Here is a 24,459-nt window from a genome sequence, read left to right as displayed (position 1 = left end):
TGAGTGTCATCTGTATTGTAGCATGTATCAGTAGTACTTTGTTCCTTTTCATTGCTGAGTAGAGTTCTGTTGTATGGATGTACCACATTTTGTTTATTTATTCACCAGCTGATGGACATTTGGGTTGTTTTTTTACTTTTTGATTGTTATGAATAGTGCTGTTATGAACATTTGTGTGCAAGTTTATGTGTGGACTTAACATTTTTAGTTTTCCTGCTGGGTTGTATACTAAACTTATGTTAAACTTTTTAAAGAAACGTAGAACTTATTTTCCAAAGTGGCTGTGTCATTTTATAGTCCCATCAGCAATGTATAAGGACTTCCATTTCTCTGCATTCTCGCCAACACTTGTCCTTGATTAAAGCCATCCTTAGTAGGTGTGAAAAGAGCCCTGGTGGCTCAATGGTTGAGCACTTGGCTGCTAACCCAAAGGTCAGCGGTTTGAACCCGCCAGCAGCTTGTTGGGAAAAAAGACCTGGAGATCTGCTTCCATAAAGATTGCAGCCTAGAAAACCCTATGGGGCAGTGCAACTCTGTTGTGTCATATAGGGTCAATATGAGTCAAAAGTCAACTCGATAGCACACAACAACAACACAGTGGGTGTGAGGAGGGATCTAATTGTGGTTTTAATTTACATTTTCCTTATGACTAATGATATTGATCACCTTTTAATTTGATTAATTTTTGGTAGTATGCAATAAAAACAAATTCTAGGAAAAAACGTAAAAATGTACAATATATAAGTCTCAATTTGTTTTTATTATTAGAGTCAACAGGTGTAAAATTACAACTCAAATATAATCAAAATAAACATAGGAAAAAATAAAATTAGAAAAACTATACATGCTTTTAATTGAAAGTGTGCATATAGGCAATTAATATAGAAAATCACTCTTGCACTCATACATGTTTTGTTCTACAAAATCATAACAAATGAAGCAAAAAGTCAAAAGAGTGAAATAGCAATTCTGCATATGCTTTGGAAGGAATACCTTGTATGTCAATATTTAAAAATTTTAATGTGATAGATGAGCTCACTTCTTGCTTGTTGTAATTTATCCAATCTAGGTTGGATTGATGTTGATGCTAATCGTGGGAGATTTTATATATCTATATCTATCCATGGAAACCCTGGTGGCGTAGTGGTTAAGTGCTACGGCTGCTAATGAAAGGGCCGGCAGTTCAAATCCGCCAGGCGCTCCTTGGAAACTCTATGGGGCGGTTCTCCTCAGTCCTGTAGGGTCGCTATGAGTCGGAATTGACTCAACGGCACTGGGTTTGGTTTTGGTTTTGGATATCTGTCCATATACAGTATTTGATATAATGTATATCAACTGTTTCTGTGTTTTTCTTTTAATAACATACATAGTAGAGTACCAATATCTCACAATAATATGGTGATGTGAATAGAAATAGAGATTTTAAAGCCACTTTAGCAAATTCAGGATATTCGTTTTTAACTTTTATCCAGAATGAAGCAAGTGATGGTATATTTTCAGAATTCATCTTTATTCTTTCATCAGTAACCAGTTCCAACAATTTATCCTATAAAGTTGTAGTTAAATTTGTCTTTCAGTAAGAAAAAAAATGGTTTCCAGATTTTATACATTTTTGTGTAACAGTGTCTTAGTCATCTACTACAGCTATAACAGAAATACTACAAGTGGATGACTTTAACAAAGAGAGATTTATTCTCCCACAGTCTAGTAGGTTACAAGTCCAGATTCAGGGTGTCAGCTTCAGGAGACGGCTTTCTCTCTGGAGGAAGATTCTTTGTCGTCAATCTTCCCCTGGCCGAGGAGCTTCAGGCGCAGGGACCCCAGGTCCAAAGGACGCGCGCTGTGCTCCCAGTGCTACTTTCTTGCTGGTAGGAGGCCCCCAACTCTCTGCTTGCTTTTTTTTCGTCTTTATCTCTTCAGAGATAAAAGGCGGTACAGGCCACACCCCAGGGAAATTCCCTTTACATTGGATCAGGAATGCGACCTGGGTAAGGGTGTAACAATCCCACCGTAACCCTCTTTAACATAAAATTATAATCACAAAATGGAGGACAACCACACAGTACTGGGAATCCTGGCCCAGTCACATTGCTACACACATTTTTGGGGGGACATAATTCAGTCCATGACAGCTGGCAAACTATTCTTTAAATGTCATATAGTATAACTGGGGTGGGGGGGAGTATAACATGGTTTTACTGCACATGACTAGTACATAGCTTGCACAACATGTGACTCGCCACTCGAATGCTACAATACCCGGACTGGTCTGTACTCTATTATTCAGCAATTATTGAGCTTGGATATTACAGTATTGTTATATTGTTGTAAATGTTTCAAAATTCATATTCTCATTTTCTGTAGTTACCTCATTGTGGATCAGTAAGAGTATGTGAACCAGTCACTTTATCCCTATTTCATGTATTACATGGTTTCTTAGCCTCAAGGATAGATAATCAAAGGGAATGAAAGGAGTACTGTCATGGATTGAATTGTGTCCCCCCAAATACATGTCAACTTGACTAGGCCATGATTCCCAGTATTATATGATGGTTCACCATTTTGTCATCTGGTGTGATTTTCATATGTGTTGTAAATCCTATCTCTATGATGTTAATGAGGCAGGATTAGTGGCAGTTATTTTAATAAGGCAGGATTCAGTCTACAAGATTAGGTTATATTTTGAGTCAGTCTCTTGAGATATATAAGAGAAAAGGGAGCAGAGAGACAGGGAGACCTCATTACCACCAAAAAGAAGAGCCAGGGGTGTGCATCCTGCGGCCTGGGGTCCCTGTGCTGAAAAGCTCCTTGACCAGGGGGAGATTGATGACAAGGACCATTCCCCAGAGCTGACAGAGAGAGAAAGCCTTCCCCTGGAGCTGGCAACTGAATTCAGACTTCTAGCTTCCTAGACTGTGAGAAAATACATTTCTGTTTGTTAAAGCCATCCACTTGTGGTATTTTCTATTACAGCAGCACTAGATGACGAAGACAAGTACCATAGTGAAAGCATCAGAGTGAAATCCGGTGGCTTAACTGAGTGGAGGAAGAGAAGATATTCAATACTTACTGACATCTGCTAGGTGTACCATAGGCACTTTATACATACACAATATAAAACCTCAGGAAGGATAAAGTATGGGGACTACTTAGTACAGGGGCAGGCAGCTTTTTATATGGTATGGCCAAGAACATTCTTGGTTAGCAGCAGAGTATAACACTTGATGTCAAAGCCTACCCAGTATCCTCTGAAAAACATGGCAAGGAGATTGTAATACATTTCCACAAAAATTAGAAACTGCACAGTTGTCAGGGGAATTAATATCTGTGACATATACATCTCCACTGATACAGAAAATATGCTACTTTTACACTTATTGTTTATTCTATTTTGTTTTATAAACACTTCAAGCATTTTATAAAGAATGTTGAGGTTAGTTTGTGCTCCCTTTAAACCACAGGAAATCTGCCATTCCCTACAATAAACTGATACAATGCCTGAGCCTTACTATTAGTAATTCTTCCTTGTGACTAAGCATAATCATTCACATTGCAGTTTAAATGCCCTAAATTAAAACAAATGCTAACAGTCCAATAGAAAACTATGGAGAACTGATTGATCATTATGGTCATGTATCTTCTTACTGTTGTTGTTGGTTGCCATGAAGTCGGTTCCAACTCATGGCAACCCCATGTGTGCAGAGTAGAACTGCTTCATAGGGTTTTCAAGGCTGTGACCTTTTGGAAGCAGATCACCAGGTCTGTCTTTCAAGGCACCTCTGGGTATGTTTGAACCTCCAACCTTTTGACTAGGAGTCCAGTGCTTAACCGTAGCCACACTCAGGGAGCCTTTTACTAGGTCAGTTAAATTTTAATTAATTGGTCTTTTAATGGTCTTTGATAATATATTTATAAACCAGCAGCACATAGTTAATCCTAAAAGTCTGATTTTATGATATGAATTATCTCTTTTAAATTAAGGTTTTGGCTTGGACAGCAGCGTTGCAAACAATCTATAAAACATCTGCCTACAATAAGCAGTGAAACATTGCAGCTTTCCAATTACTCAACGCATCCTATTGGCAGCCTTTCTAAGAATAAGCTGTTTATTAAACTTACCCGTCTTCCACAATACTACATTGTAAGTATGCAAAGGGGTGATTTGGGCAATCAAGTTCAGTAATTCTATTAGTGTCTTTCATGAGTTATTTAATTTAACTTGCAAATATCTTTTATTAAATATTTGATTCTCATATAGTGATTTTCTACTTGGGTAGGGATGGAGGAGAGAGGAACATCATATCTCTAAGAAATTATATAATTATCAGACAGGGTTGGGGAACATAAGCTACGCCTCCATCCCTTACCCTAGAATCGTCCCTATAGTGTGGGCTTAGTTTCTGATTGGAATGAGGCATCTCCTCTGTATAAGAAGAAAAAATTTGAGAGCAACTACAAGGAAGGTTTGGAGATATTTTGATATCAGATAAACTTGTTTGATTTTAGTTGAATACTAACTTACATAATACAGCCTTAAATATGGGCTGGCTGAAGTAGTTTTATTTTCTTCTCCTTGATTGATAGCCTTTTCCATTTTATTAATCAATAAAATGATTAGAGCACAGTGAGATCTTTTCCTACTCTTTTTTATCTTTCTAGGTGTTTTCCGGTTAGTTTTTTTTTTTTCTTTGAGATCTTTGAATTGATTAAAATTGGCGAGAATTTGAAGTACGAACTCACCCTGATTATATTTCCCTGCTTGTAGAAATTTCCACGTACACCAAGTAGATATTTTTGGCTAAGAATCTAAGGTGTTTGAAAATTTTAATTCAAAATTCTTGGTTGAAGGTAACAAGAGTGAATATTTTAAGGTTTTGAGCTATACTTTTTAAAGATACTATCTTAAAGATACCATACTATACTGTTTATTTTATGTGTAGCCTGACGTATCTTAAGTTTGGTTACCTATGTAGATTAATATGTCTGTCATGGATGTGAATTTCAAAACACCAGCTATGGAGCTACATCTGGCATACAACAAAGTTCTCAGTGAGCTGCCTGGTCTACATGTGAAATGATATGCAGAATGCATGCATAATAACCATACAGGGAAACCCTGGTGGCGTAGTGGTTAAGTGCTACGTCTGCTAACCAAAGGGTCGGCAGTTTGAATCCACCAGGCACTCCTTGGAAACTCTATGGGGCAGTTCTACTCTGTCCTCTAGGGTTGCTGTGACGGCAACAGGTTTGGTTTTTTTTTTTTTTTTTGGTGAATGTACAAAGATCTCTTATATTCACCCCTACACAAATAAAATGGTTTAATTTATTATTTTTTGATCTTATTTAGCCTCAACAAGAGCCAGACTTTAATTTTGATGGCCCGTGGTTTATTATAAAGCAATAATTTGTTTCACATGGTTTAGACCAAAACCGAATGTATGTTACCCCCCATCCTCCTGATTTATTACTTAGGACTGATACATTCATACAAGTGGAAAGCACTACTGTCATGGACGTTCAGAAGTTGATCTCTCTTTAAAAGAAGATCAAATTGGGAGGACTTACACTAACAGATTTCAAGACTTACTATCAAGCTACAGTATTTAAGGCATTCTGGTATTAAAGTAGGATAGATTTATAGATTAATGAGTCAGAATAGGGTCCAGAAATAGATAATGCATATATGGCCAATTGGTTTTCAATAAAGGTATCAATATAATTTAGTGAAGAAAAGGTGTCTTAAAAAAAAAAGTTGATCTCTCTCTACATGTCTTCCTGCCATTTTTCCTTTTTTTGTCAGCTTTATTGAGATATAATTTACATACAATAAAAATTCAGCCATTTTAATGTATGAATTTTGATGAATGCATAGTTGTGTAACCCTTACCTCAATCAGGACACAGAACAGATGCAACCTCCCCCCTCAAATTCCCTTGTGCTTCCTCTCTATAATTAAACCCTCTCCGCACCCTCAACTGGTTACCACTGACCTGGTTTCTATCTCTGTAGTTTTGCCTTTTTCCATAATGTCATATAAATGGAATCATGCAGTATGTAGCCTTTGAGTCTGACTTCTTACACCCAGCATAATGCCTTTAAGATTCATCCATGTTGTTGCATGTATAATAATTCCTTTTATTGCTGAGTAGTATCCCATTGTATGGATGTACCCCAGTTTATTCACCCATTGCCGAACATCTGGGTGGTTTCCAGTTTGGTGAAATTATGAATAAAGTTGCCATACACATTTGCATTCAGGTTTTTATATGAACATAACTTTTCATTTTTGGGGGGTTAGTAAGTAAGAGTGGGTTTGTTGGGTCAGTGGTATGTTTAGCTTTATAAGAAACTTCCCAACTGTTTTCCAAAGTGGCTGTACCATTTTGCATTCCCATCCACAATGAATAAGAGCTCTAGTTGCCCTGCATTCTTGCCAGCACTTGGCATTGTCACGTTATTTACCTGTTTATTTATTTTAATTTTAGCCATTCTAATAGGTGTATTGTGGTATCTTATCTTGGTCTAAATTTGCATTGTTCTAATGATTAATGATGTTTTTATATGCTTATTAGCCATCTGTATATCTTCTTTGGTAAAGTGTCCATTTTACTTTTTTTAAATAATATTGTGTTTTAGGCAAAAGTTTACAAGCAAATTAGGTTTCCATTTAACAATTTTTTACAAATTGTCCCATGCCATTGGTTACAATTTTTACAATGTTTCAGCATTCTCATTATATCCATTCTGTTTGTTCTGTTTCCATTGATACAGCTTCCCTTCCCCTCCTTTCCTTGTGATCTTTGCGTTTGAATAAATGTTAACCGTTTGACCTCATATAGTTACTGTTTAAGGGAGCACCTTAGTCCCTGGTGATACTGTTTATTTTATAAGCCAATCTGTTATTTGGCTGAAAGGTGACCTGCAAAAGCAACTTCAGTACGAGGGCGGGGAGGGAAAAATACTAACTAGACAGTAGATAAGTGGTAACTTTGGTGAAGAGTAAGACAGTACACAATACTGGGAAGTCAGCAGAACTTGACCAAGGCAAAGTCATAGAAGCTTCATAGACCTATCTAAACTCCCTGAGGGATTGAGTTACTGGACTGAGGGCTGAGGACCATGATCTCATGGGACATCTAGCTCAGTTGGCATAACATAGTTTATGCAGAAAATGTCCTACATCCTGCTTTGGTGAGTAGAGTCTGATGCCTTAAAAGCTTGTGAGAGGCCATCTAACATACGTCTACTGACCCCACCTTGTCTGGAGCAAGGGAGAACAAAGAAAACCAAAGACACAAGAGAAAAATTAGTCCAAAGGACTAATGGACCACATGAACCACAGCCTCCACCAGACTGAGCCCAGCATGACTAGATGGTGCCTGTCTACCACCACTGACGGCTCTGACAGGGATTACAATACAGGGTCCCGGACAGAGCTGGAGAAAAATGTAGAACGAAATTCAAATTCACAAGGAAAAAAAAAAAAGACTAGACTTACTGGTCTGACAGAGACTGAAGAGACCCCGAGAGTATGGCCCTCAGACACCCTTTTAACTCAGTACTAAAGTCACTCGTGAAGTCACCCTTCAGTCAAAGATAAGACAGGCCTGTAAAACAAACAGTAATACAAGTAGTTCAACCATGTATATAAGACTAGATAGACATACCAGCCCAGGGGCAAGGACAAGAAGGCAGGAAGGGAAAGGAAAGCTGGATGAAGGGAAATGGGGAACCCGAGGTCGAAAAGGGGAGAGTGTTGACATTTCCCAGGGTTGGCAACCAATGTCACAAAATAATATGTGTATTGTTTAATGAGAATCTAATTTGCTCTGTAAACTTCCACCTAAAATAGCTTCAAATCCAAGTTCAAAGGTTATCTTAGGGTGAAAGTCTCAGGGGTTCCTCTAGTTTCTATCAATCCAGTAGGTCTGATCTTTTTTAAAAATTTGAGTTTTGTTCTACATTTTTCTCCCATTCTGTTGGGGACCTTCTATTGTGTCCCTGAGCCAGAACAGTCAGCCATTTTACTTTTAATTCGCTGAATTCTCAGGTGCATCAGTGTGATGCTTAGGTATTGACCAAATACTTTCCTTACGAGTGTGCTTGGAGGTTGCGGAAAGGGAGAGGAAAGAGTGTGTATTAGTTAAGAACCTTTTCTAATCACATTTATTTCTGTCACTAAAGTATGTAGGAAACTCTTCTTAAATTTTGGCTAGCCTTTAAAGATAGTAAGCTGATATAGTTGGTAAGAACAAGGTCTCTGAAGCCAAACTTCTGGAATCAAAGCATGGATCCATCACTTGTTAGCCCTGTGACCCTGGGCAAGTAACTTTCTTGTGCGTCAGTTTCTTCATCAGTAAAATTAACATAGATAATACCTACTTCACAGGGTTATTAGGAGGATTTAATATTTTTTTTTTTATAGGTAAAGCACTGAGGACAATACTTGGCGTATAAAAAAAAAAACCCCGTTGCTGTCGAGTCGATTCCGACTCATAGCAACCCTATAGGACAGAGTAGAACTGCCGTCTGGTGGATTCGAACTGCCGACCTTTTGGTTAGCAGCCGTAGCACTTAACCACGACACCACCAGGGTTCCCTTTGGCATATTATAAGCCCTATATCAATGTTGATGTTGTTGTTATCCTCACAGGGACCATAGTTTTCAATGGAAAAATCAGGGTTTATTTTTGTATGTTTCCAAGTATGAGAAGTAGTTGCCATTCTAGAAAAGCTATACCTGATGGACTTAGGCCTAAACGTTTTTCAATTTATAAGCTAAAGTATGAATATCAAGAACACTTAATGCTAATAGTTCAAATGCCCCATTTGCTATAGGTTATGATTACTTTAAGAAGCCCTGATGGTGCAATGGCTAAGTGCTTAGCTGCTGACTGAAAGCTCAGCGGTTCAAACCCATTAGCTGCTCCACAGGAGAAAAGATCTGGCAATCTGCTCTTGTAAAGATTACAGCCTAGGAAACCCTATGAGACAGTCCTACTGTATCCTAGAAGGGTGCTATGAGTTGTAATTGACTCGATGGCACACAACGATGACAACATGGTTGCTTTTACTTTTATCATTCTTTAGTCTGATCCATTTTTTTGAAAAACCAACTATTCTGTGTATTTACTAGGGATACTTCTTTTGGCATTATGATTAATTTGTCCATGTTTTAAAAAAAAAAGACATCTACGTTAGATTTATAGTTCTGAGCCCCGCCTATATAAGAAGGAAAATATACAACACTTGTTTTTACTCTGAGTTTCATTTCTGATTTGGGCCCTTTTAGGTTGTGGAGATGTTGGAGGTTCCCAATAAACCCACGCAGCTGGCATACAAATACTACTTCCTCTCTGTGACTGGTACAGATCGTGATGACAGCCCTGTCACGGCACTTGTGCTGCAGCAGTTCAAAGAGAACATCCAGGACGTGGCTGTCCGTACAAAAGCTGGGATGCAGCCCAGAGCCGGTGCCAAGCGCAAGGTATGCTCACATATGGAAATGAGCACAAAGTTTTTGTGTGTTAAAGTCATTTTGTTGTCTTCTTTAGCCATTTTTAATATTGGGAAGACTTAAATATGGTTTGTAAGAGACTGGGCAGCAGTAAGGCTTAGTATCATTGTCTACATTTTCTTGAAAATTCTTCTCTTTTAGTTAATTAAAATTACTTATATACCATTTTCCAGAAGAGAGCCTGTTAAACACACAATACCAAACCAAAACCAAACCCAGTGCCGTCGAGTCAATTCCGACTCGTAGCGACCCTATAGGACAGAGTAGAACTGCCCCATAGAGTTTCCAAGGAGCGCCTGGCGCATTCGAACTGCCGACCCTTTGGTTAGTAGCCGTAGCACTTGACCACTACACCACCAGGGTTTCCAAACACAGTACCAGTGTTTGTTCAATGTACATTTTGTTGAATTAATATAACATTTGGTTAATCCTGAGCATTGTTACAGTAGTTTACCTGCCTTGGCTAATTGCGTCACATGCACTTTTTTACTCACATGTGTTCTTTCTTTAAATTCTAGTTGTCTGGTGATCTGTGTCCAGTAGAACCCAAGAAAACCAAACGATCAGGAGAAACGTGTGCCTTCAATAAAGTTCTAGCTCACTTTGTCGCTATGTGTGATACAAATATGCCGTTTGTAGGACTTCGGTTGGAGGTAATTATTTTGAACAATTTTGGGTACTCTACATGAGAGAGTAATTTTTAAAATGCATCACTAAAGCTGCATGGATCCCATTAGGAGAACCAGAATTGTTGTGATCCTATTTTGGGGGGTTAGGAGGTTGAACTTGTAGCATCTTGTGATATACGTGTAAAATACCATCACGACTTAAAACTATTTTGTGTGTATGGGTTAAGATTCTGGGCCTTCTGTTCTTTATGGGAATGGGAACTAAATTCTTCCCAGTTAAAAAATGAACTACTCCTAAGAATTGACATTTTACTTGTATACCTCTTCATAGGAGCCTTTAGAGATGTTGCGCTTCCTATCTACTTGACTGTGTTCTTAGACTTTTATCATTATGTCATTTGGATTGGTTATATAAATGTTATTTAGTTACTAGCTGTGCAGTGGGAAGGGAGGATACATGGTACCCAGGGACAATGTAATACATTTGTATCCTCTCCCTCTGCACTTTCTCCCTCTCCTTTACCCATAGGCTAGAATTCACAAAAAATTTCTTTGTAGTGCCCGTATAGACTAAGCACCTATGTATTCCCTCTGTCCCACTTCTCTGTACTCCTATCCTTGTTGTGCACATAGAACATCTAAGAACATTCTGTAATACCCTACTGAACTCAGTCAAGCTCTTAAAAACTTACCTACTTTTTCTTCTCTCAGTGAAAATTCAAGCTATGTTAAAGACAAAAGGCAAGCACGTTTGCTGCTTAAAATAATTTTTACTGAGATATGAATAACTAAATCTAATCTTTCCAGAGATGTTTTTTATCTCTGATTGATAGAGTGGTAGCAGCATTTTTAAGCCCTCCCCCTCTTTGCTTCCTTTTGAACCCAAACCCCTATTGCCTGTTTGGTCAGCAGCTATTTTGCTAAACCTCTGCTCTATCCAGGCCACAAAAGCAGAGCTCACTCAAATATATAGAAAAAAAACCCCAGTGCCGTCGAGTCAATTCTGACTCATAGCGACCCTCTAGGACAGAGTAGAACTGCCCCATAGAGTTTCCAAGGAGCTCCTGGCTGCCTTAAATCCTTTCTGGAACAAAGTGGGTATAAATAGATAGTCTGTCATAAAAGACCTGGAAATAATTGTCAAAGGCAAGCATTTTATTGGTAGGTCAGATGACTTCCTGGCAAACCTTAGTAACCTGTAGTTCCATGAACAGGGTTTCAGACACTATCCCTGCATTCATCTTTTTAACTCATTTTCTGAATCCTTTCAATTGGGCAAGATATCTCATTGGGTAAATGCATACTTTGGAAATCTTTTCTTCTTGGGTTTCACCCAGGAAATTGTTTAATTTGTTAAAAATAAAAGTGTATTCCAGAGATGTTGTAAACTAAAAGATACTGTTATCATTAGAAATGAGATATGACCATGAGTGAAACCTTGTTGCAAACAAACATGATAGGTTAAGAATTATACAAGAAAACAAATCTTATTTATAGTTGCCTCATTTGGAACCACCAGATTTGATTCCAGATTATTTTGTCTAACTGCAAAAATTAGATCAGTCACCCAGATTTTGAAGATTGGCCACCTGTGGAGGTGTTTTTGTTTTGTTTTATAAGGAGAGGTTCTGGGGCAGCTTTGAGCTTCACTGAAATTGCTGTAGCTTCCCAGGAAATCAAATGATGGGGACATTGCTCATGCCTAATAAGTTGTAGCTATAGAAAAGAACAGAGGCCATGAGAATAGAAACAATAGTACTTAGAAAAGGTAGTTTCCTTTTTTTTAAAAAAAAAAGTCATTTCCTTTATAAAATTGGTGGTCTGACATAACTGGGTTTTTTTTTCCAGTTGTCCAATTTGGAGATCCCACATCAAGGAGTGCAAATGGAAGGTGATGGCTTCAGTCATGCAATCCGTTTATTAAAGTAAGCCTCTGTCACGTGTCTCATTTGATGCCCCACATTGCAGTCACATTGCCAGAGAGCTGTTCCTCTCCTTCCATGAGACAGCATAAAGCAGAATTCAGAACCTGTGGGTCTTGGACTTCTGCATAGAGTTATTAAGGTCTGGAGAGGATTCTCTTTAACCTGTAGAGTGGAGATCCAGCACCACTTGGTATTTTAGGCTGTCTTTTCTCTGCACTTCCTTCATTCATTCCACAGAAATTTATGGAGTGCCACTATGTGTCAGGCTTGAGTCCTGTTAGGGCCTTTTCAGATGCGGGGGGCGGGGGTGGTTGGGGGGTGGTTCATATAGCAGGGGGAAGTGCTCTTTCAGAAGTAAGGAAGGGTATCCCTGAGGAAGTACCAATTGTACTTGGACTGAAGGAGAGGTCAGAGTTAGCCAGAGGAAAGGGAAATAGGGTGAGGTCCTAGCCAGAAGGGATAAATGCTAATGTGAAGACCTGGAGGCAAGAGAGAGCTGGCATCCTGGAACTAAAAGAAGTTTAGCATGGCTAGAGGTAGAGAGAAGGCTGGAGACGTAATCAGGAAAGGATCAAATCTTGAAGGGCTTTGTAAGTGTCCTTAAGGAATTTAGGATTTATGTTAAGAGCCATAAAAAGCTATTAGATAATTTTAAGCAGAAACTTGAAAGCCCACCCTGATAGCAATATGGAGAATAAATTGGAGGGGAACGAGACTGAAGTAGCAAAACCTGTTGCTGAAATGGTTCTCACTAGTGTTGTTGGTAGCTTGGATTAAGGTGGTAGAGAGAGGTAGACAGGTTCCACAAGAATTTACGTGATGAAACATGCAAGGACTGGTGATTGAATTGACATTGGAGGTGAGCAAGAGGGGAAGGTGGCAAAGATGACTCTTAGTTTTATCTTTAGATGGTGGTAGTGCTTTCTGAGATAAGGGACACAGAAGGAGATATGAGTTTAAAGGGGCTTTGATAAGTCTGAGGTGCCTAAACATCCATTTGGGTGGGCAGGGGCCTGTTTCAAGCTCAGATAACAGGTCTGGACAGGAGAAGTAGATAAAGTCATCACCACGGTGATAATAATTGAGCTGGGGCAGTAGATTAGATCTGGGGAAAAGAGTATACAAAGGCAGATGGGCAGAGGGGTTGGTTCCAAATGGTTAGTGGGCAAGCAACCAAAGAATGCTTAGAAGTAAAGCTAATGCAGCACATATGCTTTATAAAGTGATCCAGTGTGAACTGTTGCAAAGTAGAGTACCATTAAAAAGGTCAACCTTTTTGGTCCAGAAAACATTTTTTTTTTAAAACATTTTATTCTTTCTTAGATGTCGCTGAATAATATAAGTTATATAAGCAATTTTTATTTATCAAATTCCTCTGTCTACTGAGAAATGGCACCTCTGCAATTTGAGCAGCAGGGCTTTAACTTGGGATGTCTGAGAATCTTTTTTTGTGGAAGATGGAAAGGGCAAGCAAATTCAAGTTCTGGCTCCCTGCTTCTGGAGTTGAGGGGTAGAAGTGTTTGTGTGTGTGTGTACTTCCGCCTGTGTGTCCCTGTGCTTGCTTTAGATAAAGAGTGAGTACTAGAATAGCTCCCTTTCCTGGCTGACTAATCTGAACACCATCTCTGTAAAAAATTTCCGGGAGAAAGAGAGCTGGTCTTATAATGGAAATCAATAAGAAAAATGTAATACTTTTAATTGCCTTTGGTTTTGAATTACTTCTACCTAAATTTTTTTTTTATTACTCTTCTTGGCAACTGCAGGAAAATAGATAATGGAAACATTTGTATTCTGTTCTCTTAGTTATATTATTCATGTTTTGCAAGGTTTTAAAAATATCTTGCTCAGCGTTTCTACAAGACAAATTTTGGAAGAAATGGAGCCCTATTTCCTCTTGAACTCAAGAGAACTCATAAACAGTACTACATAGGAAGGAAGCACTTCATATTTCTTAGCTTCAGTATGCAGCGATTTTCAAAGACAGTCTTCACTATACTCCTGGCTTTTCTTTATTTAAAACTTATAGGAAAATATGTAGAAACGAACAAATTAAAGATACGTGTTTATCTAATAAATGCTGTCCAATATTGGAGCAGGGTATAGAAGTGAGGAAGAAAAAAATACGTAATGAATGTCTAAACATGATTCTTTTAAAATTAAAATCCTTCACAGATCTGATATGTAGTTACGGTAATGCATTTAATCTCCGGAAACTCTTTTAAGCTTTTGGTCCTAGATAATGTTAATATTAGATAGGAATATGAGTTGATACATCAAAGCTTTAAAGTTGAGCACATTTTTCTCCTATGTCGAAAATATGTTCTGTTCTTGTTCAGCTTTATCTCCTTGAAAAGCTGTTGAGCAGGCCTCCTTGATGTATCTCTGAAAAGTGTCATAGTGAGCTCAGCTCCTTAGATTGCTATGGTTTGTGAACCTGTTGCCTTGTGCAGATTCAGAAGAGCCTGGACCACAAAGGAGACTTAGGTCACACCTTTCAAGAGCTACATGCTCACCTAGTTCTACAATAACAGGCCAGTGGTACTGTGATCCTGTAGCCACACCCACAGGTTTTTTCATCTCATCCATTGGGTTTTCTTCCCCTCTTGTAGCTTGTTGTTTGCATAAATAGGCACAGCTCTTTTTTGCAAGTTGTGTGATTCAGCTTGTCCTTCCGCATAAGCACATGCAGCCTTTTTAAAATTATCTTCACTTTCCTTTTAGGCCCAATTGCACTCTTTTCACTAGCACTTTCACTGATCTCACTGCTTTTGCACTACGGGGAGATGCTGTGGTTAATGATGTTTGTAAAACCCCTCAGAACGAAACTGACACACAGCACAGAACTCTAGGGTGAAAGCATCGTGTGGCCTGCTGGCACAAGAGCACTGGAGGATCAAAGCTTAGTTCCCCAGCCTCTTCAGTACTCAGAATTGCGAGATAAAAACCAGTAAGGAGTGGCTGAATAGATCTGAGGATCTTTTTGAATTGATAGAAGTTTTAAGATAAGGTTAATCCATTGTTCAGGAAACCTCTTCCTTGGGTCTTAATTTTTCAGTGAATAATAGAAATCACTTCAATATTTCGTAGTATTTTGAGTTTGCAACAATTGTGTTAGGTTTCCTTTTGGAGAACCTGTTTTTTTTCCTCATGTGATCGTGCTGGGAGGATTAAAAATAAAAAAGAAATTGTAGTTTAATTTTATTCTCACTCTTAAACGTTTATAACTTTAAAAACAGGTAAATATTTTACAGGTTCCTTGAAGTAGAGCCAGTTATATCTGTATCACAGCTTAAGAAAGTGGCATCAAATGCGTTTTCAGGATCACGTTGTCCCTGAGAGCATGAATTGAAAGGAGTCTTACCTTAGTTCTTACTTGCAACCATGCTGGCTTCTGTGTTTTCATTTTCTAAGCAGATAGACTTCATGAAACAACCTATTTTATGTAGAAGGAAGAGAATGTACTATGTTTGTATTTTCAAAATTGAGATTAAAAAAATCTACCTGAATTGGCTGCTTTATAACTCCTATGGGTTAGGATTAAGTTTTGAGAGTAAGGGTAGGCAAGTCCCCAGTATACATATGAAATTGAAAAACATTTATGCTATTTCTGTAATAACTATACAAAATAAAATTGTACAAAATCTTTCTGGATTAAAAAGTATGTAGTATAAAAGATTAACTTTTGGAAAACTTTAAAACCTGTATATTTAAGAGAAGCTGTAATGGAAGTTTTAATATTTGGGGCTGATTGAAAAAATTTCAGTACTGTGTTAATTCTATTTTTATGCAACCTGTATCGCTTTCTTCCCCCCTACAAATTTTATTTTTTACCATATCCAATCTCTGTCTCTTTGCTGTTCTCTTAAATTGTTTATTTTGTGTCACTGGTTCTCAGCCAGGAGCAGTTTTGCCCCAAAGGGAACATTTGGTGAAATCGTTAAGAGCTTGGCTGCTAACCAAAAGGCCGGCAGTTCGAATCCACCAGCTGCCCCTTGGAAACCCTATGGGCAGTTCTACTCCGCCTAGTTGGGTCACTATGAGTCAGAGTCAACTCACCGGCAACAGGTTTGGTTTTGGTTTGGTTAGAGAGATTTGGGGTTGTCATTAACTGAAGGAAAGGAATGGGAGGGTTGTACCGGCATCTAGCGGGTAGAGGCCAAGGATGCTAGTAAATATCCTACAGAGCACAGGACAGTCCCACACAACAAAGTATTATTCTGCCGAAAATGTCAGCAGTGCCAAGACTGATGAACCCTGTTGTAGGTGTTATGTTCTCAGTAAGTAGACTGAACCAAGGTTCCATACTTCCAATTATACTTGTTGTTTTTTGCCTTAGATATAAAAACCAAAAAACCAAACCCATTACCTTTGACTCGATTCCGACTCATAGTGACTCTATAGGAGAGAGTAGAACTGCCACATAGAGTTTCCAAGGAGCGGCTGGTGGATTTGAACTGCCGACCTTTTGGTCAGCAGCTGTAGCTCTTAACCACTATGCCACGAGGGTTTCCACCTTAGATATAGATAATCATACCAAATATGAAGATTAACCCACCTTCCCTGTGAGTTAAGGGATAATGTGTCATTAAAAAATATATTATCTCATTACGTCATCTCCTAGTGAAGTAACTCAATAATAGCTAACGTATATAACCTCAATGTTTAAGGCAAATAAGATAGTCTATTTTTTTTTTTTTATAAAGCTGCAAGAGGAAAATAGATGGTTGTTGTTGTTAGGTGCCATCTAGTTGGCTCTGACTCACAGTGACCCTGTGCACAACAGAACAAAACGCTGCCCGGTCCTGAGCCATCCTTACAATCGTTATGCTTGAGCTCATTTTTGCAGCCACTGTGCCAGTCCACCTCATTGAGGGTCTTCCTCTTTTCCGCTGACCCTGTACTCTGCCAAGCGTGATGTCCTTCTCCAGGGACTGATCCCTCCTGACAACATGTCCAAAGTATGTCAGACGCAGTCTCGCCATCTTTGCTTCTAAGGAGCATTCTGGTTGCACTTCCTCCAAGACATATCTGTTCATTCCTTTGGCAGTCCGTGGTATATTCAATATTCCTCACCAACACCACGATTCAAAGGCATCAATTCTTCTTCGGTCTTCCTTATCCATTGTCCAGCTTTCACAAACGTATGATGTGATTGAAAATATCATGGCTTTGGTCAGGCACACCTTAGTCTTCAAGGTGACATCTTTGCTTTTCAACACTCCAAAAAGGTCCTTTGCAGCAGATTTACCCAATGCAATGCGTCATTTGATTTCTTGGCCGCTGCTTCCATGGCTGTTGATGATGGATCCAAGTAAAATGAATCCTTGACAACATCAATCTTTTATCCATTTATCATGATGTTGCTCATTGGTCCAGTTGTGAGGAGTTTTGTTTTCTTTATGTTGAGGTGCCATCCCTACTGAAGGCTATGGTCTCTGATCTTCATTAGTACGTGCTTCAAGTCCTCTTCACTTTCAGTTTGTCATACTGTGGGGGCTCGTGTGTTGCTGTGATGCTGGAAGCTATGCCACCGGTATTCAGATACCAGCATGGTCTCCCATGGAGGACAGGTTTCAGCTGAGCTTCCAGACTAAGACAGACTAGGAAGAAGGAGCTGGCAGTCTACCTCTGAAAAGCATTAGCCAGTGGAAACATTATGAATAGCAGTGGAACACTGTCTGATATACTGCTGGAAGATGAGCCTTCTAGGTTGGAAGGCACTCAAAAGATGACTGGGGAAGAGCTGCCTCCTCAAAGTAGAGTCAACCTTAATGACGTGGTTGGAGTAAAGCTTTCAGGACCTTCATTTGCTGATGTGGCATGCCTCAAAATGAGAAGAAACAGCTGCAAACACCCAATAGATGGATAGGTATTTTTAAGATACCAAAGCTAATACATTCCTTTGGTATATGTGATAATATGTATGTTAAATGAATTAATACATGTAAAGCTCTTAGAACGTCTATCTTAATAGATGTCACCTTCACAGACGAGGAGTGGGGAGAGGGGGAATGATGAGCCCAGAATTTTGTCCAGTCAGTGATCAAGATTTGGTGTTACTGTAGGGGGGAATTGACATATGAATGCCCACTTTATCAACCACCTGCTAAGCACTTTAAATATGTTTTGTCATTTTTTTTCCCCCATCAGTGACCTCTAAGGTGATTATTTATCTCCATTTTATAGTTGGGAAACTGAAATTCAGAGAGATTAAATGTGGCGGAGTCAGAATTAAAACACAGGTCCCTTACTCCAAACCCTGTTTTTTCCACTATATCATCCTGCCTTCAAAAAATGGTTTTACAAGGGTTTTGTTCTTCTTAGCTTTTCCTTGAAGATGTTCTAGATAGATTTCATAGAAAACTGATCCTTGATTTTCATTCTAAAGAATTATGGTGTTTTCTAATAACAAGATTAAAAATGAAGAAAAACATCACTTTGTTAAAATGAGAGTCCTAATCCATGGTGATGTGAATATGAATGGGTTAAATGCTATGAATTGCTTCCTTCCTTTGCAGAAGGTACTTAGTAGTGGGGTTTAAGCTGAAGCTTTGATTTCACCTTGTCATGGAGCCCTGGTGGCGCAGTGGTTAAGAGCTACGGTTGCTAACCAAAAAGTTACAGTTCGAATCCACCAGCCGCTCCTTAGAAACCCTGTGGGGCAGCTCTCTGTGTCCTATAGGGTCGCTAAGAGTCAGAATCGACTCGATGGGAACGGATTTGGTTTGCATTTGTCATCGTGTACGTTGTGCTTTATGTGCTTTTTATGATGTAAAAAACACTTCGTATGCTGTCTTTCCTTACCAGAATTCCTCCATGTAAGGGTATAAGTGAGGAAACCCAAAAGGTTCTGGACCGCTCTCTTCTTGATTGCACTTTCCGATTACAAGGTAGAAATAACCGCACGTGGGTGGCAGAGTTAGTGTTTGCAAATTGTCCGCTTAATGGCACTTCTACCAGGGAGCAAGGTGAGCCATTTCACGCACTTTGTCTTTAGATATTTCTGGATTTTTTAATATTGATTTTTTATTAATTTTCTCTTTTAATCCTGTAGGGCCATCCAGGCATGTGTATCTGACATATGAAAACCTATTGTCTGAACCCGTTGGTGGTCGAAAAGTGGTTGAAATGTTCCTTAATGACTGGAATAGCATTGCACGATTATATGAGTGTGTGTTGGAATTTGCACGTTCTCTACCAGGTATATGTGATAATCTTCCTTTTAAATAAAATTTTTTTTTAAAAGGTGAAATGTGAACATTGTTAAAAAGATTTTTTTTCCAGGAGTCTATCTAGTTAAAAATAAGTCTCTCTCTCACCTCAGACTCCAGTTTCCAACCCTGGCGACGCATTAAGCTTCTTATGTATCCTGAACTTTTTCCGTACACATCAGTATGCCATGTTATAATAATAAACTCGGGGAGTCGCTTCCAACTCACAGGGATCCTGTAGGACGGGGTAGAACTGCCCAATAGGGTTTCCAGGGAGCACCTGGTGGATTCAAACTGCAGACCTTTTTTTTTTTTGGTTAGCAGCTGAACACTTAACCTACTTATTGAGAGTTTACTGTGTGCCACACAGTGTAATAAACAGCTTGCTTGTGTTAACTCATTAATCCTCACAGTCATCCTATAAGGTAAAAAAACCACCACCCAATGCTGTCGAGTCGAGTCCGACTCATAGTGACCCTATAGGACAGAGTAGAACTGCCCCATAGAGTTTCCAAGGATCGCCTGGCGGATTTGAACTACCGACCCCTTGGTTAGCAGCCATAGCACTTAATCACTATGCCATTCTATAAGGTAGGTGTTTTATTATTTCTTATTTTACAAATGAAGAAAACAAGTCAGAGACTAAGAAACTTGCAAAAGTTCACATAGGTGGTAAGTGACAGACCCGGGATTGGAACCCCATAGCCACTATGCTGTATTGCTTCAGCACATCTTACCTCCTCTCTGGTCCCCTTTTGTAGAAATGAAAACATACAATGTATTTATGCTGTTGCTTTTTTACTAAATTAGTATGCGTAGAGGCCTATCTATCTAGGTATGTAATAGTGCCCAAATGCCCTCTTTTTCAAATATATATTTTAAAATTTTGCGTGTATAATCTTAATCTCCTTTCCTTTCCATTCAGACATACCTGCTCATCTAAATATTTTCTCAGAAGTTCGTGTTTATAATTACCGAAAACTTATCTTGTGCTATGGAACCACCAAGGGAAGCTCGGTGAGTAACTAACCTTGTACAGCATAAAAGTAAGTCTATGAACTAAAACCCTGAAGTTCCTTTCTTAGATACATTTTTTAAAAATCAATTTAAAAAATAGGAAAACTGCCTTAAAATGATTAAGAACTCAAGTAAAAATCTGGTCAAAATGGCAAACTTTAAATACTTTATCGACCTAAACTATAATTACTATAATGTTTTTCCTTAACCCTTTAAAATTGAAAATGAAAACAATACCCTCATTGATGGGGTATATGAGCTTGAAGAGTTTTAGACAAGGTAATTTTTTTGTTTTGTTTTGATTTGAAATCTGCTTGGCAACACAACTGTTGTAAGGAAGATTATGTATGGTTATGAACAATATGGTATGTCTTTGCCCTTGGTTGCATGATTGTTAACATTGTTTAATCCTATCTTAATAAGAAGGTATTCTCCATAATCTGTAGCTTATTTTTTTCCTACCTCGTATGTGAAGTGCTAGAGAGGTAGTATAAAAATTCAGCCAGCTGGCTTTTCTTTGAACTCTTCCACATCAAGTAGTGTCAGAAATTGAGTATTTTAAAATTGATTAACCAAAGGTGCCTGTATTTGGGGTGGCGTCCTTCCCCTTTATGAAGGTGTTCCTTAGTATATAGGTAGTACTAAGAGGGTGGCATTTCTTCAGTTCAAGAGAAAACTGAAAAATAAGAAACACCAATGATAATTTTCAAATAAAATTTAATTAAAATTTTATCTTCAGTGTGGTTTCTTTCTGTTTTGTTTAGTAGAAGTGAGCTATCTAGCACATACATGCTCGAGAAAAGTACTGATCCATACTAACAGTGCATCTGGAGATTGCAGAGCCCAATCTTATTACTTGTCTTCAAAAAAGATCTCCTTTGGTTCTTTGGCATTTTGTCTCACTGTTTAAACATTTTTTTCCTCTACTTGAATCCGTTACTTTCTCAGTTTCTGAAACGTGCAATCTCCTTTATTTAGATTAGTATCCAGTGGAATTCCATACATCAAAAGTTTCACATTTCTTTGGGAACTGTTGGCCCAAACTCAGGTTGCAGTAACTGTCACAATACCATCCTCCATCAGCTTCAAGAAATGTTCAACAAAACACCAAATGTGATTCAGTTATTACAGGTAATTAAGTTTATTTTCTGTTTAAAAAAGAAAACTCAGCCAGTGCCAGTGTCTCATACAAAATGCAAAAAATCATGTGGCTTTACTAGTGTTTAATGGGTAGGACGAGTGCCTCTGTCTTTTTTATCTTGAATTTTTCTTCAAGAATTTTCTTCGATTCAAAGCAGACCCAGGGATCTGATTTGCATTTTCTTCAAGGAGAAGTTTCATGAAATATGCCAGAAGGACATTGCCTCATTTGTGACACTTTTACATTGAAACGTCTGAGGTTTGAGTTTGTGGAAACCAGCTCCTCTCACTGTTTTTTCCTTGTAGGTACTGTTTGATACTCAGGCTCCATTAAATGCCATCAACAAGCTTCCCACCGTGCCGATGTTGGGCTTGACCCAGAGAACCAACACTGCCTATCAGTGCTTCTCCATTCTGCCACAGTCTTCTACCCACATCAGACTGGCCTTCAGGAATATGTACTGCATCGATATATACTGCCGGAGTCGAGGCGTTGTAGCAATACGGGATGGTGCCTATAGTCTTTTTGATAATAGCAAATTGGTTGAAGGTTTTTATCCTGCACCAGGACTAAAGGTAACAGACTTCAGTGTTATGGCATATTTGGCATGAAACACTTCCTTTGAGGGGAAAATAATGGGGAAAAGCCGCAAATCTCAGTTTAAACTTAACAGGTTTAATGTTATTAATTTATTATCTCTGCAACCTCATTCTGAAGTCCTAAGCTAGAACTTCAAGAGCTAGAAGTTCCGATAAAGTGGCGTGTGACTGTGTGTATGAGATGGTAAAAAGGCCTTTCCTTTATTTCCTGTGATGAGTAAGGTGGAAGAAATTGAAGAGAGTTGCATTTGCTGGTGGGGACACCCCAACAGGCTGTTAGGAACGTGTAAGAAACTTTTAGTTTTTATTAATTACTGATTATCAAAAACATGTGATCATCAGTTTAACTCTGATGCTTATTTAAAATGTAGGATCCTGAATCACAATCCCTGAAGATTCTTATATAATAGCTACTTGTACATACTTTTAATTTAGAATCAGTCAGATAGTTCCAAAAAGCTTGTTCTGAAAAACAGTCCCCTGCAGCACACACTTGCCATTTTCCTGTTTCTCAGAGGCCCCTGTTTTCAACTCTTAGAGCTGCTTCTCTCTTGGTATTTATATCCATATCTTTAAACAGCATTATCTGATTCTCCCAATGGAAGATTAGGATTTAATTCTTTTTTACATACTCCTTTCCTGTTCCCCTATCCAGGCTATTCCTCCTAGCCTTACAGTATGGCTAGGTATTGTCTTAGTTATCTAGTGCTGCTATAACAGAAATACCGCAAGCGGGTGGCTTTATTATTTTCTCACAATTTAGGAGGCTGGTAGTCTGAATGGAAACCCTGGTGGCGTAGTAGTTAAGTGCTACGGCTGCTAACCAAAGGGTTGACAGTTTGAATCCACCAGGTGCTCCTTGGAAACTCTATGGGGTAGTTTCTACTCTGTCCTATAGGGTCGGAATCGACTTGATAGCTCTGGGTTTAGTAGTCTGAATTCAGAGCGCCAGCTGTAGGGGAAGGCTCTGTTAGCTCTGGAGGAAGGTCCTTGTGTCCTCAACTTTTGCTTCCTGGTTCCTTGGAGACCTCCATGTGGCTTGGAATCTGTCTTCCCCCATCTCTACTTTGCTTGCTTGTTTAACATCTTTTATATCTCGAAAGAGATTGACTCAAGATACACTTTACACTAACCCTGCCTCATTAACATAATGAAGACAAAACGAAGACAACCCGTTCCTAAATGGTATTATAACCACTGGCATAGAGGTTAGGATTTACAACACATATTTTGGGAGAACACAGTTCAATCCATAGGACCAAAAAATCAAACCCATTGCCATCGAGTCAGTTCTGACTCATAGCAACCCTATAGGACAGAGTAGAACTGCCCCATAGGGTTTCAAAGGAGCAGCTGGTGGATTCGCAGCTCTTAACCATTGCCCCACCAGGGCTCCAGGTAGTAATTTTGATTAGATAATTTTCAGTGTCTGTATGATGAATATATAAACACCGTTCTTCAGGCCATCCAGTTGACTATGATTACTTTTCCTTTCTTGTTCTTTATTTTCCTGGAAATTAATACTTGACTTTTTTTTTTTGCTTAGCTTTCTCTGTCACTAACTCAACTGTAAGCTCTCTCCCAGTTATATAACTCACCTCTCAGAACATTCAATATTCCATGCGTTTTTCTTGGTTTCTGCCCTTGCTTTGGTGGAGTACCTTCTACCACAGCTTCTTATGAAAGGAAGGCTCATTTGAGACCTTGCATTTCTGCAGACATCTTTAATTCACTCTCATCTAATTGAGAGAGTAAGTAGGCATAGAATTCTAAGTTGGTGATCATTTTCTGTAAGGGTTTTTAAGGCATTTGCTCCATTGTCTTCTGGCTTCCATTGTGACTGTTGAGATGTTTAATGTTGTTCTAATTCTTGCACCTTTGTTTCTCTAAGGAAGCTTCTGTGGTCTTTTACTTCTCTTCTGCAACTTCAGATGGGTACTTGTGTGACTGAGTGGGCCCTTTCTATTTGGAAACTCACATTGGTAATTCAGTTACCACTCAGCCATCTGCTCTGCAGCCTCCAGAATGTATTGCTATTCTCTGCTTCCAGTTTTTTTTTAATCTTTATAACTTACTGCTTAAAAATTTTTTTTCCCTATAGTTTTAGTAGGGTATTGGGAGGGAAGAGATGAAATGTGTGTGTTATGAATCTGTCATCTTTAATTGGAAGTCAGAATGTGGACTTTAAAAAGCTTTCCAGTGATTCTGATAAGCTTATGGCCTGTATTTTTGGAGGTTGAGAAGGTGGAGGATATTAAAAGACAGAGAATTTGTGCTTGAGGCACAAACTCAGCTAGCCTTGCTCAATTTTTTGATGATATCCTGTTAAAAAAAAAAGGCTGTCCTGGTCTCAGTGGTTCAAGATTAAGTTGTATAAGATAAAAATTAAAAAGCTGGCTTAGTCTCTTTGTTCAGTTTTT

General features: G+C 38.7%; 1 protein-coding gene across 3 annotated transcripts in view; it reads left to right on the top strand.

Annotated features, from left to right (window-relative positions):
- The window catches only part of MED14 (mediator complex subunit 14), a 77,748-nt gene that overhangs the window by 31,711 nt on the left and 21,578 nt on the right, over positions 1–24,459 (top strand). For all 3 annotated transcript variants that reach the window (XM_064278148.1, XM_010597778.3, XM_064278147.1), the window contains exons 13-21: positions 3,982–4,141; positions 9,293–9,487; positions 10,036–10,170; positions 11,995–12,071; positions 18,879–19,039; positions 19,126–19,272; positions 20,208–20,299; positions 21,278–21,430; positions 21,746–22,015. In XM_064278148.1, the coding sequence (XP_064134218.1) occupies positions 3,982–4,141; positions 9,293–9,487; positions 10,036–10,170; positions 11,995–12,071; positions 18,879–19,039; positions 19,126–19,272; positions 20,208–20,299; positions 21,278–21,430; positions 21,746–22,015 (1,390 nt within the window). The remainder of the gene's footprint in view (positions 1–3,981; positions 4,142–9,292; positions 9,488–10,035; positions 10,171–11,994; positions 12,072–18,878; positions 19,040–19,125; positions 19,273–20,207; positions 20,300–21,277; positions 21,431–21,745; positions 22,016–24,459) is intronic.

This window comes from Loxodonta africana, chromosome X, assembly GCF_030014295.1.
Source record: "Loxodonta africana isolate mLoxAfr1 chromosome X, mLoxAfr1.hap2, whole genome shotgun sequence".
NCBI lineage: Eukaryota > Metazoa > Chordata > Mammalia > Proboscidea > Elephantidae > Loxodonta > Loxodonta africana.
This window is presented reverse-complemented; position numbering and strand designations above follow the sequence as displayed.